The sequence below is a fragment of the Etheostoma spectabile genome, unplaced genomic scaffold (genome assembly GCF_008692095.1).
Source record: "Etheostoma spectabile isolate EspeVRDwgs_2016 unplaced genomic scaffold, UIUC_Espe_1.0 scaffold272, whole genome shotgun sequence".
Classification (NCBI taxonomy): Eukaryota; Metazoa; Chordata; class Actinopteri; order Perciformes; family Percidae; genus Etheostoma; species Etheostoma spectabile.
Window position 1 is genome coordinate 645,338 of NW_022605576.1, and position 15,251 is coordinate 660,588.

General features: G+C 43.1%; 1 protein-coding gene and 1 long non-coding RNA gene across 4 annotated transcripts in view; both read right to left on the reverse strand.

The window, feature by feature from the left end:
* LOC116685844 (uncharacterized) overlaps positions 1 to 15,251 on the reverse strand; it is a 286,432-nt gene that overhangs the window by 2,080 nt on the left and 269,101 nt on the right. The window lies entirely within an intron of this gene.
* The window catches only part of plppr5b (phospholipid phosphatase related 5b), a 179,615-nt gene continuing 165,110 nt past the window's right edge, over positions 747 to 15,251 (reverse strand). For all 3 annotated transcript variants that reach the window (XM_032510801.1, XM_032510802.1, XM_032510803.1), the window contains 2 exons: positions 10,156 to 10,290; positions 747 to 3,024 (listed from right to left, as the gene is read on the reverse strand). In XM_032510801.1, coding sequence (XP_032366692.1) covers positions 2,995 to 3,024; positions 10,156 to 10,290 — 165 coding nt within the window. In that variant the 3' untranslated portion in view covers positions 747 to 2,994. The remainder of the gene's footprint in view (positions 3,025 to 10,155; positions 10,291 to 15,251) is intronic.

Consider the following 15,251-nt stretch of genomic DNA (forward strand, 5'->3'; position numbering starts at 1 on the left):
TGATTGGTTTAAAGAAATGCCGATAAACCAGAGCAGGTTGTTCTCCCATCCAGGGAGACCTTTCTCCTCAGTGCTTTGTTGGAAGATCTGGCAATGCCTGACTAGATATTTATATATATATATATAATGTAATTGTAATACACAATAGTCACAAACTAAGGTTACTGGCCAAAAATATAAATGAATGCAGGTTTCAGAAATTTGTTCAAATTCAAAGGCCAAACATGAGCAGTTTCAGCCAAAGACCAGGTGTTTCTTTTGTGTTTTTCATATTGTTGTAATATGCTACCATATTTTGGTAAATATCTTGGTTTTCTGTGTTACCCAGAGTGACATGAGAATATGGATAGCATGTCCAGTCCAGAGACAGCCTCATCATCTATCCTTATATCTTGCTCTTCACACAAATAGGTGGGCGATGTGACGACACAAAATATTTAAAATGAAAATTCATAAAACAGACAGACAGTACTCGTCTGCGTCCGGTCTTTGTATTAAGCTAGGGTAAATCTGTCCCGTACTGGAGAGCCAGAGACACATCTCCTCATCCTAATCAGGGGAATGATTCCCACAATGTTCCAGCAAACGTTCATAACCAACGGTTCTGTGTGACGGTGGAAACGGCTCTGTGTTGTAACGGGTTCAGGCCTTCTACAAGACAGCTAATAAAATCAATTGTAAAAAAAAAAAATTATCTATTAAAACAAAATGCAATATATCAATCATGAACTAAAAAGCGGATAAGATTGCAGTAAAGTTATTCTTTCATGTTCAATGTTACACTGAGCCACATGACAGAGAAAAAAATAGTTGGAGGTCCTGATTGGCTGAAAGATGGAACTACAGTCCCCGGGGGGGCAGCCCAGCATGGCTCCATGTCTGTTTGATACTGGAGTCACAGGCCATGAATAAGAGGAGGACAACATCTCATCTGTAGATTTCCTTTCATCACTGGAACCTGATTCGACATAGCAGAACACATCAGAAGTGATACAAGAAGACTAATAACTAATAACTTCATACATACGATAGAAATCTCAGTTTTGGCCTGTGAGTCAGGCTGACCTTTGTGTCTTTCGTAGCTTTCAAAAGAATAAAAGAAAGCAAAGTGGTTGGGCTCTTCTTACCGTGGTCATTCCTCATGTACAGTGTTGCTACCGCACACCTCGGTACTATTTAACCACAAAAAGAGGGATAAAAAGGAAAGAGAGAGGGATGTGGTGATTGTCTGGTGCGGCTTAAATAAAGATTGTATAGTGTTTTCATTGGTTGGAATCTACTGTACAGTGTGTACTGTGTACTGTATACACACCTTTACACTCTTATACACACACACCTTAACTCTCATAGAGATGTCAGGAGCAGTAAATGATGTATGAATACAAAGACAAAGTTTGGCAGTTTTCCTAATTTGCTATTTTACCGGAGCCCATATGTATCAAACATAAGCCAAGGATCCTACTTTAAGCCTCTAAGAGACCCTCGCTGCCTGTAAACGGCCTCGCCTCTCAAAACTCCACACCCCGTCTTCATAAAGCTCATCAGCTCCTCTCAAACTGACAGGGACAGACCCTGTCCTCAAACATTTAGACCACCAGATCATTTCCAAAGAGATAGAGGGAGTAAAGAGACAGGGACATGTCTGCAGGTTTTAGTGGCACCCACAGGACGCAGGGGGGCCAACACACACATCTCCCAAATCTCAAATGTTATTTAGACCCTCCTGCCTCTAACTGCTGTCTAAAGGCTGCTCCAAAAATGTAAAAAAATAAAATAAAGAAGCATATAAAACAGGTCAGGTGGTGAGAAAGTGTCACTCCCAGATGTGAGTCGCGCATGCTCAGATTTAAACGGTTTTTGGCATAGAGTGTCATACTGAAATTTGTGAAATCCATGAATTAATAAACTTTTCTCATTGCAAACAATAACAGAAGATAAAAATCCTTTTAGAAACATTTTAGCCATCTGTGGCTGTTTGATTGCTAACGTTAGCTCTAAACTCCATTGAAGGGACAGCCTCTGTTGTGTTTGATGCTAACTCGTAGCCAGCAGTGAACACTCGTGGCAAAGTGAGTCAAATCTGCACTCGACTAACATAAACCACGCTGCCGCTGCCAGCAGTTCTCACATGATCTCGTGATATCATGAGAATTCAGCCGCTGTGCACGATGAGACGAGACATCAAACAGCAAATCAATCTAACTCAATAAAATCGTCTGGACAGGAACCTTTGTCTCATGTCCTTCCCCATCTCTCTCCCAACATTCCATGTCATGTCTCAACTGTCAAAATATCTAACAAATGCATAAAAAGTGCCCAAATAAATTGCAACTCTCGCGTCTTATTGCGGAAATCCAGCTGCCGTGCATGGTAAACACACTGCTCCTTTAAGTCAAAATGTCACCTTTGGTTTGATAAATATGGGCCCAGCCGTCAATGTCATATTCTAATATTCACAGCAGCCTTCTCTGGATGTTATAAATATGATGTGATGACAGCAAAAACAAAACTTTGTACATAACAAGAGAGGGTTCTTTATCTTTTCACTCAGCTTAATGAGTTACAGCCTTCCGATTATAGCAACGCTGTTCCACACAACATTACCCAACCAGGGGAACCTACTGGGCCTAGGCAGAGTTGAGATGATGTAATCCAGTTCTTCTCCTTGGTCTTCCAGAGTCCCCCAGTGTGCACCTGTCCGCCTCGCAGCAGGCTTCATTTTGGTGGCGAGATTCAAAAGGATTCAGAATAAGTGCATAGATGGAGAAAGCAGAAGCAACCTGTCCCACTGAGCTACTGACTCTTCTTTCTTTTTTTTCCCCTTGGATACAAGGAGCTGCTCAAGACAACAGGGGCCTGACAAAGACAACATAGAACAACATACCACAGACCAGACACACACAGAGAATGGGTTGAGCACTGCACTCCAGTTAATTGGATTGGACGGTGAAGAACGTGGACGTCCAATGGGTCTGCCACACGGCCGACTCCACGTCATGTGACCTCAGCGAAGGCGATGTGATTCTGCAGGGAGGAATGGGAAGGGATCAGGACAGAGGAAACAAGGTGTTCAGGTTGGTCGGACTGGAACCGGTTATTTGGACAAATCCCTCAAAAGTAAATTTCAAGCTGCTCTTGGTGAGAGTTTTCATGGAACTTCTAGCCATCATCAGCCAAAAGAGTATAGACCACGATGTGTCTCAGAGTTCAGCCCCAAATATATCTCTGAGGGACGGCTCCAAATAACAGAATCCTCTAAGGTGTTTTTACAAAAGAAAAAAATTCTAGTGTATTTCCACTATATGCTGTATTTTCCATAACTGTGGCCATTGTGACTCTCTGTGTCATGCTAATTTTGCACATGGCACCTGTGTTGCAGAGATCCAGGGACGTGACTTGCAGAAGTTGACCTTTATCCCGGTCATCTACTTCCTGTGTTTACTCTGGGTCGGACTCAGAGACGAGCGTTAGAAAGGATTCCCGTAGAAATATTGTTTGATTTCAAAAGCTTTAGGAGACTCCCGCAGCTTTTCCCGATATACTTTGTTGGCACGAACCATAGAGTCACAATGGCTACACTATTTTATAAATACACCACTTTACATTCAGAACCCCCATTGTTGAAAATACACCATCATAGTACACAGTCAAATCCAGATCCCAGCACATAGCAAAGGATTCCAAACAGAAATAGACCTAGGCCTGATTAGCATGCACAACTGGGAAAACAAAGGCAGTGAGAAGCTCCAGCAGGGTATGGCTGTTCATGGAGACTACAAGCTTTGATTTTCTAATCCAACCTCCGTGTGTTTGGCTGTGGAGCGAGAGAAGGGGAGGGGGGAGGGGCAAAAATGTAAGTCCGGGGAGTGCTTTTCTCACCGTTTCTTTAAAGGTCCCATGACATGGTGCTCTTTGGATGTTTTTATGTAGACCTTAGTGGTCCCTAATACTGTATCATATATCTCTTTTATATAGACCTTAGTGTCCTAATACTGTATCTGAAGTCTCTTATATAGACCTTAGTGGTCCCTAATCCTGTTACTGAAGTCTCTTTATATAGACCTTAGTGGTCCTAATACTGTATCTGTAGTCTCTTTATATAGACCTTAGTGGTCCCTAATACTGTATCTGAAGTCCTCTATATAGACCTTAGTGGTCCCTAATACTGTATCTAAGTCTCTTTTATATAGACCTTAGTGGTCCCTAATACTGTATCTGAAGTCTCTTTTATATGACCTTAGTGGTCCCTAATACTGATCTGAAGTCTCTTTTATATAGAACCTTAGTGTCCCTAATACTGGATCTGAAAGTCCTCTTTTATATAGACCTTAGTGTCCCTATATCCTGGATCTGAAGTCTCTTTATTTCATCCCCCTTAGTGGTCCCTAATACTGGATCTGAAGTACCCAGGGCTCGGTTTACACCTATCATCATTTCTAGCCACAGGGGGGCCATAGGCAGGCTGGGGGAACTCATATTAATGTTAATAAACTTCATAAAGTGCCATTTTCATGCCATGGGACCTTTAAGTAGCTACCAATTGTGTTTTTGCATTAGGGGCACGACCCCACTAGAAGACGCTGTTGTGCAGAAGAAGATTAGACTGTAAAAATGTAGCATCAATGACGTCACCTATTGGTTTGTAATTGTCGTTTTTAAATCAGCAGTTTACATTTTGGCTGGTGCAATCTTGGTATTTTGGAGATAGACGTGTGTGTGGGTGGAGCTGGGGAGGATGACCCGTCTACGCCAGTGTCTTTGGTTAAGCTAAGCTACACGCTAAAGAGGGAAAGTCTGCGTTTGTCAACCGGCTGACACAAGTCATTACTCAGAGTCTGGTCGTCGGGTAAACACAGACCTCCAAGGACTGGTGTTGTCCATATGAATGTACGGCATGTCCCTTAAGGTACAAGCTAACGCTAGCACTAGCCAGCTAGCTTTGGTTGGCAGGGCGCTACAGCTGAACAAGACATTTTTTGGACAGAGAGGCTGTCCTATTGAAACTGTCCCTTTTCAGAATAAAATGACATCACTGGTTGTTTATGGTTTTGAGACGAGTGACAAGTGGTGAAGGACGGATGCACAGTGCATATGGCGTTAAGACTAGAGACCGCGGTTCACATTCCTTTCCAACCAAGACGTTCTCTTTTTTTACCCATTTATTTATTTAGTGAGGAATAAATGAAGGGATTATCAACATTAATTTAAATCATGCCAATAATAGAATCTCAGGAAATAGGCCCTTTAGTAAAACTTGGTATTGATAACTCTAAAAGTACTGTAAAGTACACGTTCTGTGAGCACCCTTCATTTAGTGGGTCTGTGCTCAGAAACATCTGCAGGGAGATGAGTTATTGGTACATCAACCTGCAATTTTAGATTTCATGACGGACATTCAGGGTTGTTCTCATTCCAGTTCTACGTCTATCGGTTTTGACCACTAGCACCCTTTTAACTTGGATTTACAAATATCATACGCAGAGTACTGTGTGGCAGGGGGCGTGTCATTTTAAAGAGAAGGCGGTTCCTGGATTCCAGGTTAACAGGTCGGTCATGTTGAGGTTGCTTGAAATGACCAACTGCCATTTAGGGTGCCAACACCCAGCGGGTGTGTGAACAGAGATGTGTGGCTCACGAGAGCCACTTCTTCTATCTCTATGCACTTAGGAGTGAGATGGAGAAGTGGTTGGTTGTAGGGCACTCTTGTTTTAATGGCATACGCCAGTTAAATGAATATGCCATATGTAAATGTGAATGGTATGTCCCTCATATTCCACTTCTAACTGGCATGTACCAATAGTGTGCGAGTGTATTCTTCAGCATCTCCACCAAAGAAGACAAAATAACAAAATATAAGCGTGGGATTTGTTTTTCTCTGCTTAAAGGTCCCTTCCTGCCCTGACATTTTGTTCACTGTGGCTTCTTTAGCTTTCAGGCATGATTATGCTGAACTATTTTTAGAGCCGGCTATTTTCCGTAGCTGAGGTGAGAGCGTGAGATTTCCAGTTCTTTGTCAGACAACTGGGTGCAGGCTCTCTCTGCATTCAGCTGCGAGAGGAATCATCAGATAGGAGCCGTGTGTTTTCTGCATTCAGATGAACTTTTTCAGACGTGTTTTTTTTAGTTTTTTTTTAGAAGAAGCAAAAAAGACAACACAGCAGGCAATAGGATCATGCCACTGTTACATCATTTCTGAAGATGTAAAAACAGATTTCACTCAAATGTAAAAAGGATGGAACAAACACACTTCAACCACACATGCCAAACACTCTGGACAGTATTAGGTTTTATAAGCTTTACAAGCCTCATCCTCTATTTAGCCTCACTGGAGACAAACTGATGGTTACCAGGCCAACAGATGGGCGTTGGGCCACAGCTAGTTCAGTCCTGGACTACGGTGACATTACTGATTATTTTGTGTATTATTGATTATTTCTCTACAGTATATTTTTAAAGCCTATCTGTTGAAACAGTATAGTTATGGCGCTCCCAGGAGGTCACACTGGCGAGTATACCGGACGCTTTAGATCTCAGGAATGTCTTATTCAGGAGGTAACCAAATTCAAAATTAATTCCCATTTGTTTTCCATCATTGACTAGTCCTACAGTGGTTAGATCTGAGAGCAGATCTCTAAACAGGCCTTTATCCCATATTGTTTTTTTGGGGCATTTTAGGCCTTTAATTCCACAGGACAGCTGAAGACATGAAAGGGGGACGACACAGCAAAGGGCCGCAGGTCGGAATCGAACCCGCGGCGGCTGCGTTGAGGAATAAACCTCTATATATATGTGAGCCTGCTCTACCAACTGAGCTAACCCGGCCCCCCACATTGGTTTTTAAAGTATTTCCTGGGGGATTTTTATGCCTCTGTTAGAGATTTTGGCCCTTCTTGAGCAAAGAGAGAGTCCTATTGTATTGTACACTGTTAGAAAAGTCCATAGAAATACAGGTTAATGTACTGTGTCGGTTTGAAGGAATTTTCTGTAGTGATTTTTCACAGGTGTTTTTCTGAACTTAGATTTGTTTAATTAATATAGTAAATGTCAATTAAAAAGGTACAGAGGATATAGTGTAAGTCTTCTGAATTTTCAGTTTTGGGATTAACAGAAATGTTAATTTTCTGCCAGGACATTCTTTTTACAGATATTTTCTGTGATGTTTTACAGTGTAGTCAGATTGAAACTGGGAGCACAACTACAGCTGAGTACAGTAGGTTGAACAGGAAGCGGCTCAGTGAAGCTCGAGTGATAGTGCCCAGTGACGTCACATTGTTCCCTGATCTCACCAGTTAGTTTGGTGAACACGAGTTTATATTGTTATGATAAAAATGACTGACAAAAATATGTCATGAACACACTTTTGTCAACTTTTGTGAAATTAGCTCAACATTTAAAAAGAAAAACACAAGTTATTGTCTTTGTCTGGCCAATTATTTATCTCAGCTGTTAAAGTGATGAAGATTAGCAACAAAATCAAAGGATAAACTGACAAAAATGTCACCCAAGTTGTAATAAACCAGAATTAAAAATTGAAAAATGGGTTTAGATGCAAAACCACCGGCTGATATTACGCGCTGTTATTCATATAAAATGTCTCAAGTATGCAGTACACCGATGCAGAATAAAGAAGAAAGCCAGAGAGACGTGTCCAGAGAATTGGCAGAGCTCGGGTTTGTTGCCTTTTGTTTGTGAGACGCTGGAACCAGTGGAGACCCTGCAGCCAGCGCAGGAAGGCCAGGAGGCGCTCCTTAACGCAGCAAGACTCTTCCTCTTCATCATCCGTCTCCTACAGCAACGTGTGTGTAGGCGGGTCGTTAAAGTCACACACTGCTACCTGTGCCTTGTAGAAGGGCTAACTATCATGCTTGAAAAGAAGCAATTAGAAACAAATTCACTCCAAAGAGAAATGCATTCTGTACTCCAGGCTTAGACCAATATGGCTACTTTCTCAACATATATGGAGGAAATAATGGCTTTTTTAAAATAATTGTTAGTCATTGGTACTCCCTTGGGATAAGATGGTAACAAACTAACATTGGTTTTGAATGTGAAGTTTGGTGGTGATGTGATTTAGCACCAGAATCCCACATTTCTGAAGCTGGACCAAGCATATGCTCAGCATTTTTATGTGTTAAATATTTTAAAAATCAAACCAGGAATCCAAATCTTCACGGATTTTCAGTGATTCACTGTGCTTGTGACCGATATCTCGATCACTAAATTTCCCACTCAGTGGAGGTGCTCGTACAGCGGTATGGCTGGACCTGCTGCCACTAGCATCATGTGTGGTATACTGCTGAGTGATTGGAGCTGACGCCTGTCACTTCACATTTACCTTGACTTAACCTGTCCAGGTGTGCTGCCAAATCAAATATGACTCAGGTGTCGAGACGCAAGTATGGAACTTCAGTCACTTGATGTTACGTCCAACGGCTATGACGAGGCCAAAGTTTCCCTTCTTGGTCCCGCGTTCACTCTCCATGACAGAATACATAGTGTGGGCAGTATTATGTTTATTATGAAACATAGTTGTATATGGACAAAATGTAAATGATGCTTCACAGGTTGAGTTGCCTGTTTCTTTTCACTTCATTATTCAGTGTGACATCATGCGGGGTTATTTTAGTGATCGTTTTCAGTTGACACAGAAGCTGTGCTACCAGTTTGGCCACGACCATTAAATGTACCTTTTAGAGCGTGTTCAGGCCGTGTTTCTCTTTCCATCAGTTGCACCAATTTGACCGCAGGACTGCTGGTGTTTACTAGCCTAAAACTGCCAATGTACAAACCATGCATTAGCTGTAAGCTAGCCAGGAAAGGACACATTGACCGTGTTTGTAGGAGTGTGTCTTTGTTCAGGTCAGCCTCTAACTGGAAACTGCTGTTCCCCTCCACTCTCTGTCCTTTCTCCTCCTGTCTCTGTATGTTTATGAAGCAGATTCATAAAGTCCTAGCTATGTGCAAAGTTTGCTCTCATGTTAAAAGATTTTCCATTGCGTGGAAACGTCTTTGCATCAGTTTGTGCTGCCCCCGGTGGAGGAACATCTAATCGCATCTTTCCATTGACTTTATATGCAATCATGCCGCCTCCAAAATCTGCTATGTGTTATCTGAACAAGGAGTTGGAATTATTAGTTCTCTAAGTTAACTTGCAAAAACATGTACAGCTGCATCAACCTCACCTACTCGCTGTTTTCACAGGACCGCTCTGGACCAGGAGTATGACCTTCCTGAAGCTCTGATTGGCTAATTTTGTCCAATCGGAGAAACAACTTTCAATGAGTGCAACGCCGGTGCTATTTGAGCCACTTAATATGTAGGTGGCCATTCAGAGGTCTGACTCAAAGAATTCAGATTTATTGTTATTGTATATTGAGTCCTTACCTCAAGTGAAGGAGTTTAAGTACCTTGGGGTCTTGTTCGCGAGTGAGGGGACCATGGAGCGTGAGATTGGTCGGAGAATCGGAGCAGCCGGTGCAGTATTACATTCTGTTTATCGCACCGTTGTGACAAAGAGCTGAGCCGAAGGCAAAGCTCTCGATCTACCGGGCAATTTTCGTTCCTACCCCACCTATGTCATGAAGGCTGGGTCATGACCGAAAAAAAACAGATCAAGGGTACAAGCGGCCGAATGGGTTCCTCAGGAGGGCTGGCGTCTCCCTTAAGATAGGTGTAGAACCCTCATCATCCGAGAGGACTCGGAGTAGAGCCGCTGCTCCTTCGCGTCGAAAGGAGCCAGTTGAGGTGGTCGGCATCTAGTAAGGATCCTCCTGGGCGCCTCCCTAGGGAGGTGTCCAGCACTCCAGCTGGAGGAGGCCTCGGGGAAGACCCAGGACTTGGTGGAGGATTATATCTCCAACCTGGCCTGGGAACGCCTCGGGATCCCCCAGTCGGAGCGGTTGATGTGGCTCGGGAAAGGGAAGTTTGGGGTCCCTACTGGAGCTGCTGCCCCCGCGACCCGATACCGGATAAGAGGATGAAGATGGATGGATGTTATTGTATAGTAATAAGGCTACAATCATGTCACTCTCATGGCTTCATGAGAGTTCAAAGAAGCATACTGGTCTAAAGCTGATGTACAGACATACAGAACACATCCAACAGTCCCCCAGCATGGGAAGGTGTGTGACGTGAGAGCGGGTGTGCTGTGCTGACCTGTGAGGCGATGTACTTCTCCAGAGGACTCTCCATTCGGCCGATGTTCAGCATGCCTGTGTTCGGCCGCTGCTCCGCTGACGACTCCTCGCAGAGCAGTAACTTTCCTTTGAAGTTATGCACTACACACACCACCTACAGCGCACACACACACACAGAAGTAGGACAGAGATGTGTGTAACTGATAGAGATTCCTGACTAAGAGAGTAACCCGAGTATGTAGGGCACATATGTGTGTATGGACTTTGTCCTGGGGGTATGACTGTAGCGATGATGGATGTGGGTGTTGCATGAGCTCCTCTAAAAGGAGCAAAATGTGGCTTTGAGGTTCAAAATAAAATAACCAATTTCAAGTTGGATGAGCAAAGAAGAGATTCACAGACTCTCTGAGGCCGGAGTCTTCTGAAGTCCATTGCATCCTACAGAGCAGTGCATCCTGGGAACTGTGTATAGAGGGGCATAAAGCAGCCAGCAAACTTGAGAAAAGTCACTGAACCCAAACAGCCAATCAGGATGCTTCAGGTGTTTTGTTTCACGAGCCAAGAGCCAAACAGCAAGGCACACAGCAACTGAACTGGGATCGCTCGCTGCTGCGATTCCTTTTTTTTTTTTTTTTTTATTGCAACAAATGCTTTAATTCATTTAGAGAAAATATAATGTATTTCTGCTAACTTAGCACCACGGAATGTCTCTGTGTCCTCCTAGAGGCCCCAAGCCACAGCACAAACCCATCTCAGAGCAGACAGAAGTGTAGCTCTCAGCATCGGACTCGCTGATCAGGAGGAAACCAAACTCTTAGTGCTTTCTCTTGGTCTGGTAGTATCACCCGCGGTCAGGCCGTTTGACAGCGAAAGGAGAGAAAGCTAAGCGAGGCATGATGTACAGGCTTCATTCAGACTTGTTTTACTCTTCTATTGTTCCAGTTTCTATACTCCAGCTGCCTGGCGTCGACAGATGCATCTGCGGTGAAGCAGCCAATGGAAGGGCAGAGCAGCGTCGCCGCTCATTTGCTTCCCTGTGTGTGTCCAGTTCAGACGGTGATGATGTCATCGTGTGTCAGCACCCATTTTGTCCAGTTGAGTGAGTTCTATGTGTGTGTGTGTGTGTGTGTGTGAATGGTCAAGCCATGTGCATTTGACTTGTTTATGGAGGACTCTTAAAGCTCTTAGCCTCTCTCATATGAGTCATTGTTACCATTGAGAACCTTGTGTACAAATGATGCCAGCTCATTGTGCTAGTGATTGGTAGTCAAGTTCTTTGGATTGTGGGGGGGGGGGGGGGGGGGGGGGCTATCTAAAACAGGGGCCAAGTACTGTTCAATCTCAGCAGCAATAGGAAGCATGTTTATTTGGAAAAGGCGATGTTTCCTGTATAATTCGGACTTGTATAATTCATAACAATGTGCTAATCTGTTTTAATATGTTGGTTTATTCAGTAAATTTATTCCTAATTAAATTCGACTTGTAATGTGGAATCAAGTAATGAATATAAAATGTGTGTGTGTGTGTGTGTGTGTGTGTGTGTGTGTGTGCTAAAGTATAGTGTTCTCTCCTTAGGCAAATATTACCTTGTTGTATTTGTTCATTACAATTCAATTTTATTTTTAATATAAAATCATAGCAAGAGTTATTTCAGTACACTTTCCAGATAGAGTAGGTCTAGACCACACTGTAAAATTAAGAAAGACCCAAAAAATTCCAATAATTCCCCCAAGAGCAAGCATGTGAGGAACAGTGGGGAGGAAAAACTCCTTTAAACAGATAGAAAGCTCAGACAGACCGGAGACACTGATACAGATATACAGAAATAGAGAATTATTATTCATAATAATTATAGCAGTTGGCATGATGAACAGTAGCAATTATAGTAACAATAAAGGAACAACAATAATGGAACAATGACTAGCAATAATAGGTGTTAAGCCCTTTTCAGACACAGAATATGTACTTTGCTGATTAAACCAGCAATGTTCTGATTTCTAGGCCAGCTGGAGGCGGTGGGAACACAGCACTGACTTATCAACACCTCTAAAGTTGATCTGACAAGTTGCTTATTTACATTTCCGGCATACGTCCTACAGCATTGTCATTCAGTTGTGTGTCTTTGGGGTACGTTTCCACACGTTTAGTGCATTACGTGGCTTGTGTGGACAGCTGGACTGATTAACATAGCAGCGAATCTGTTCCATCATACGAGTGTAGACTTGCTGTCAGTGCAATATCCTCTGTCTTTTAACTCTAGTTTTGGTCTCCACCGGCTCCTGAGGGAAATCTCTGTGTCTTTAGCTGCTAAATGCCCAGCTCGTCTCTAACTGTGTCTGTCTGCTGCCGATCACGGAGAGTCCAGTTTGTTTTTTCTCCTGATACGACGCCATGAGAGCGCTGGCAGCACCACAGCAGGAAAGCTGCTGGACAGCTAAACCATGAGCTGCTATAAAGCTGCCCAGAAAAGCACATTCAGCAGATTCCTCTCATTAAAAAAGACAATAAAACAAGCCAGTACAATCAAAGACAAAAGATACAATAAGATAAACCTGGTAACATATAACAGACCTTCACTACACTTAATTGGTATAATAAGTGAATAAATAGTAAGTATAGACCCAGGAAGCACCAACCTGTATATTGACGTTGTGCTTTTAGCCGAAGGTTTCTAAGTGCTGGTACATTTCCTCGTCTTAATCCATCTCAGCACCTATTTTCTGTTTGTCTTTTCTAAATTAGATGGTCCCATTTATTTGTTTAATTCCTAAAGACCTAAAACCACGTTGTTATGCCCCATAACCCATGTGCAGGGCTTTATTACTCCACATATACCAGCAGGCTCTTGGCGAGATAATTTGCACGTATAAAAACAGCATCCCTGCAGAGCCAGGAGCTCTCTGATTGTTCTCTGTGATAATGAGAGCTATTATTTTGAGGCAGCCGTGGTAACGAGTGGAGAGGAAACAAGGAGAGGGGATAAAAGGAAAAAGGGAGGGAGGAGGAGAGAAGAGAGGGAACAAGTTCCCTTATTTAATTTGATAGGTCTTTGCTCCTCAGGCCTCGGCTGAAACAGAAGTTGTTCTGTCCCTCCTTTGTGAAGGCCGTCTCGAAGCTCTTATTTCTGCACCGAGGATGGAGGATGGAGCAGGGATCTCTGAGGAGCTATGAGCGAGGATGGATTTTTGAGGAGCTACGTTCAAGGATACAGAAAGCAGCCTTCTTAGGAAGCCGTGCAGCTGAAACCAGAGGGACAAATTCACGTGACGCTTCAGAGGAAAGGACGTCTCGTCCCTCTGAAGCACATTTCCCCGGGTCCTCTCCCCTCCCATGATTTCATCGCGTCTCTCCTGTGTTTATTTGGAGGGACGGACTAAGACGCGAGGAAGAGACGCAAGTGAAGGAGCTGGGGATGCAATTTAAAGGATCTGAGATCCAGCCGAGGAGAGGAAGACGAGGAGAAAAGAGGAGGATGAGGAGAGAAGAGAGGAAACAAGGAGAGGAGGGAGCGTCAAAGAAAGAGTGTTGTCTTTGTATGTCCCTGAAGGCATTGTAGTGATTTACCATGAATGCAGCTCGGTGTGAAGAGGCTGAGTAAGTCTTCTCTCTAAAAAGCCCTCGAGCCACAGCAAAGGAGGAACGAGCCTTTCTCTGCCTGACGCAAGGAAAAGACGGGATGAGAAAAGGGGAAAAGGGGGGAGTGATTATCTTCAGCTGTATCTGGGGCCCACTCATCCTCCCTTAGTGTGGATTATGTGACAGTGTGCAGCACAGCTGTGTAGCGAAGACAAGCATTAGCTTCGCATCGTTGAGTTGTGTAGCCATCTATGCGACCCTGGTAGATGATGTACAGTACATGTGCTAAGCTGCTGGCAATCCTTATAGATTAGCAGGGCAATCCATTTTACTGTTATTATCAAACAAAACTGCTACATTAATGAACTGGTCGTGATGGAGGCCACTGTCTGACCGGACAAATGAAGCTTTTATTCAACCATGCTAACGGCAATATCGATCTGGCCTTAAATACTGCAACAACCGGTGTTTTCCCTAAGTTTGTGGAAGACTTAGGTGGACATATTTGGTGGGGGGTTTAGGGGTTCCTCTGTCAAGAAAATGTCTATGTGAAATCTCCCATCATAATGGACCATTATTATTACAATATCTACCTAAAATACCTGAAACATCGGAGAAGCAAGAGCAGACAATCAAATAACAGACGAAAAGCTTAAAGATAAAACTTGCTGAAAAGGTCCACTGGGGATGAAACACAGTCATTAGATCTGAGAAAAGTCGTTTGGTTAGTTTTGAAGCTCCCATGGACTTTACATTCATTGGGCTTAGGTGTTGCCCAGGACGGCTTGGGTGCCGCGTCTTATGACGATAGGGGAAACCCTGGCAACAACTATCGGATGGACCGTCATCACATTCGGTGCAGAACCCCCGGAGGATGAAGCCCAATGATATTCCCTCTAGTCCAGACATTCATGGTTCCCAGAAGATGAATGCTACCAACTTCTCCTTAGCCCCGCCATGATTTACACATTTGAGGTTTTGAACGCAATGTCTCAACTCAAATGTCTCTTACATCATCATTAGGTCAAAGTTTTATTAATAATAAGAAAAACAGAAAGGTTAAATGTTGGCATCGGTATCGGCGAGTACTGGAGTTTATGCATCGATATAACCCAAAGAAAATAGTTGATGACTGACTGTCAAACTGGATGAAAAAAGACAGTTTAAAGGCGTTCATTGTTTGTGTTTGTTTGAGTCTCACAAAGAGTTTAACAACAATCATATCACATTTATACATATCAAAATATATGTGTTCTTTGGCATACTGGTATCGGATAAGTATTCAGTATCAGGAAGCAAAACATGGAACATCTCTACTATAAAGCAAACTCCTGGTAAAAAATTAGATTTAACGTGTAGTAAAAATAGCTGAATTGAAATGACTAGCTTGTCAGAGAAGACTTCTGGCGTTTCTCAATATGTGTTCTTCTATGGACTTGTGTCCTTGTGTCCTTGTGTTCTTGTGTTCTTGTGAAACGTCGTGTTTGGTGGCCAAAGTTCTGACCCAATACACAAGTTAGCATTTCGCCAAGAACAGTT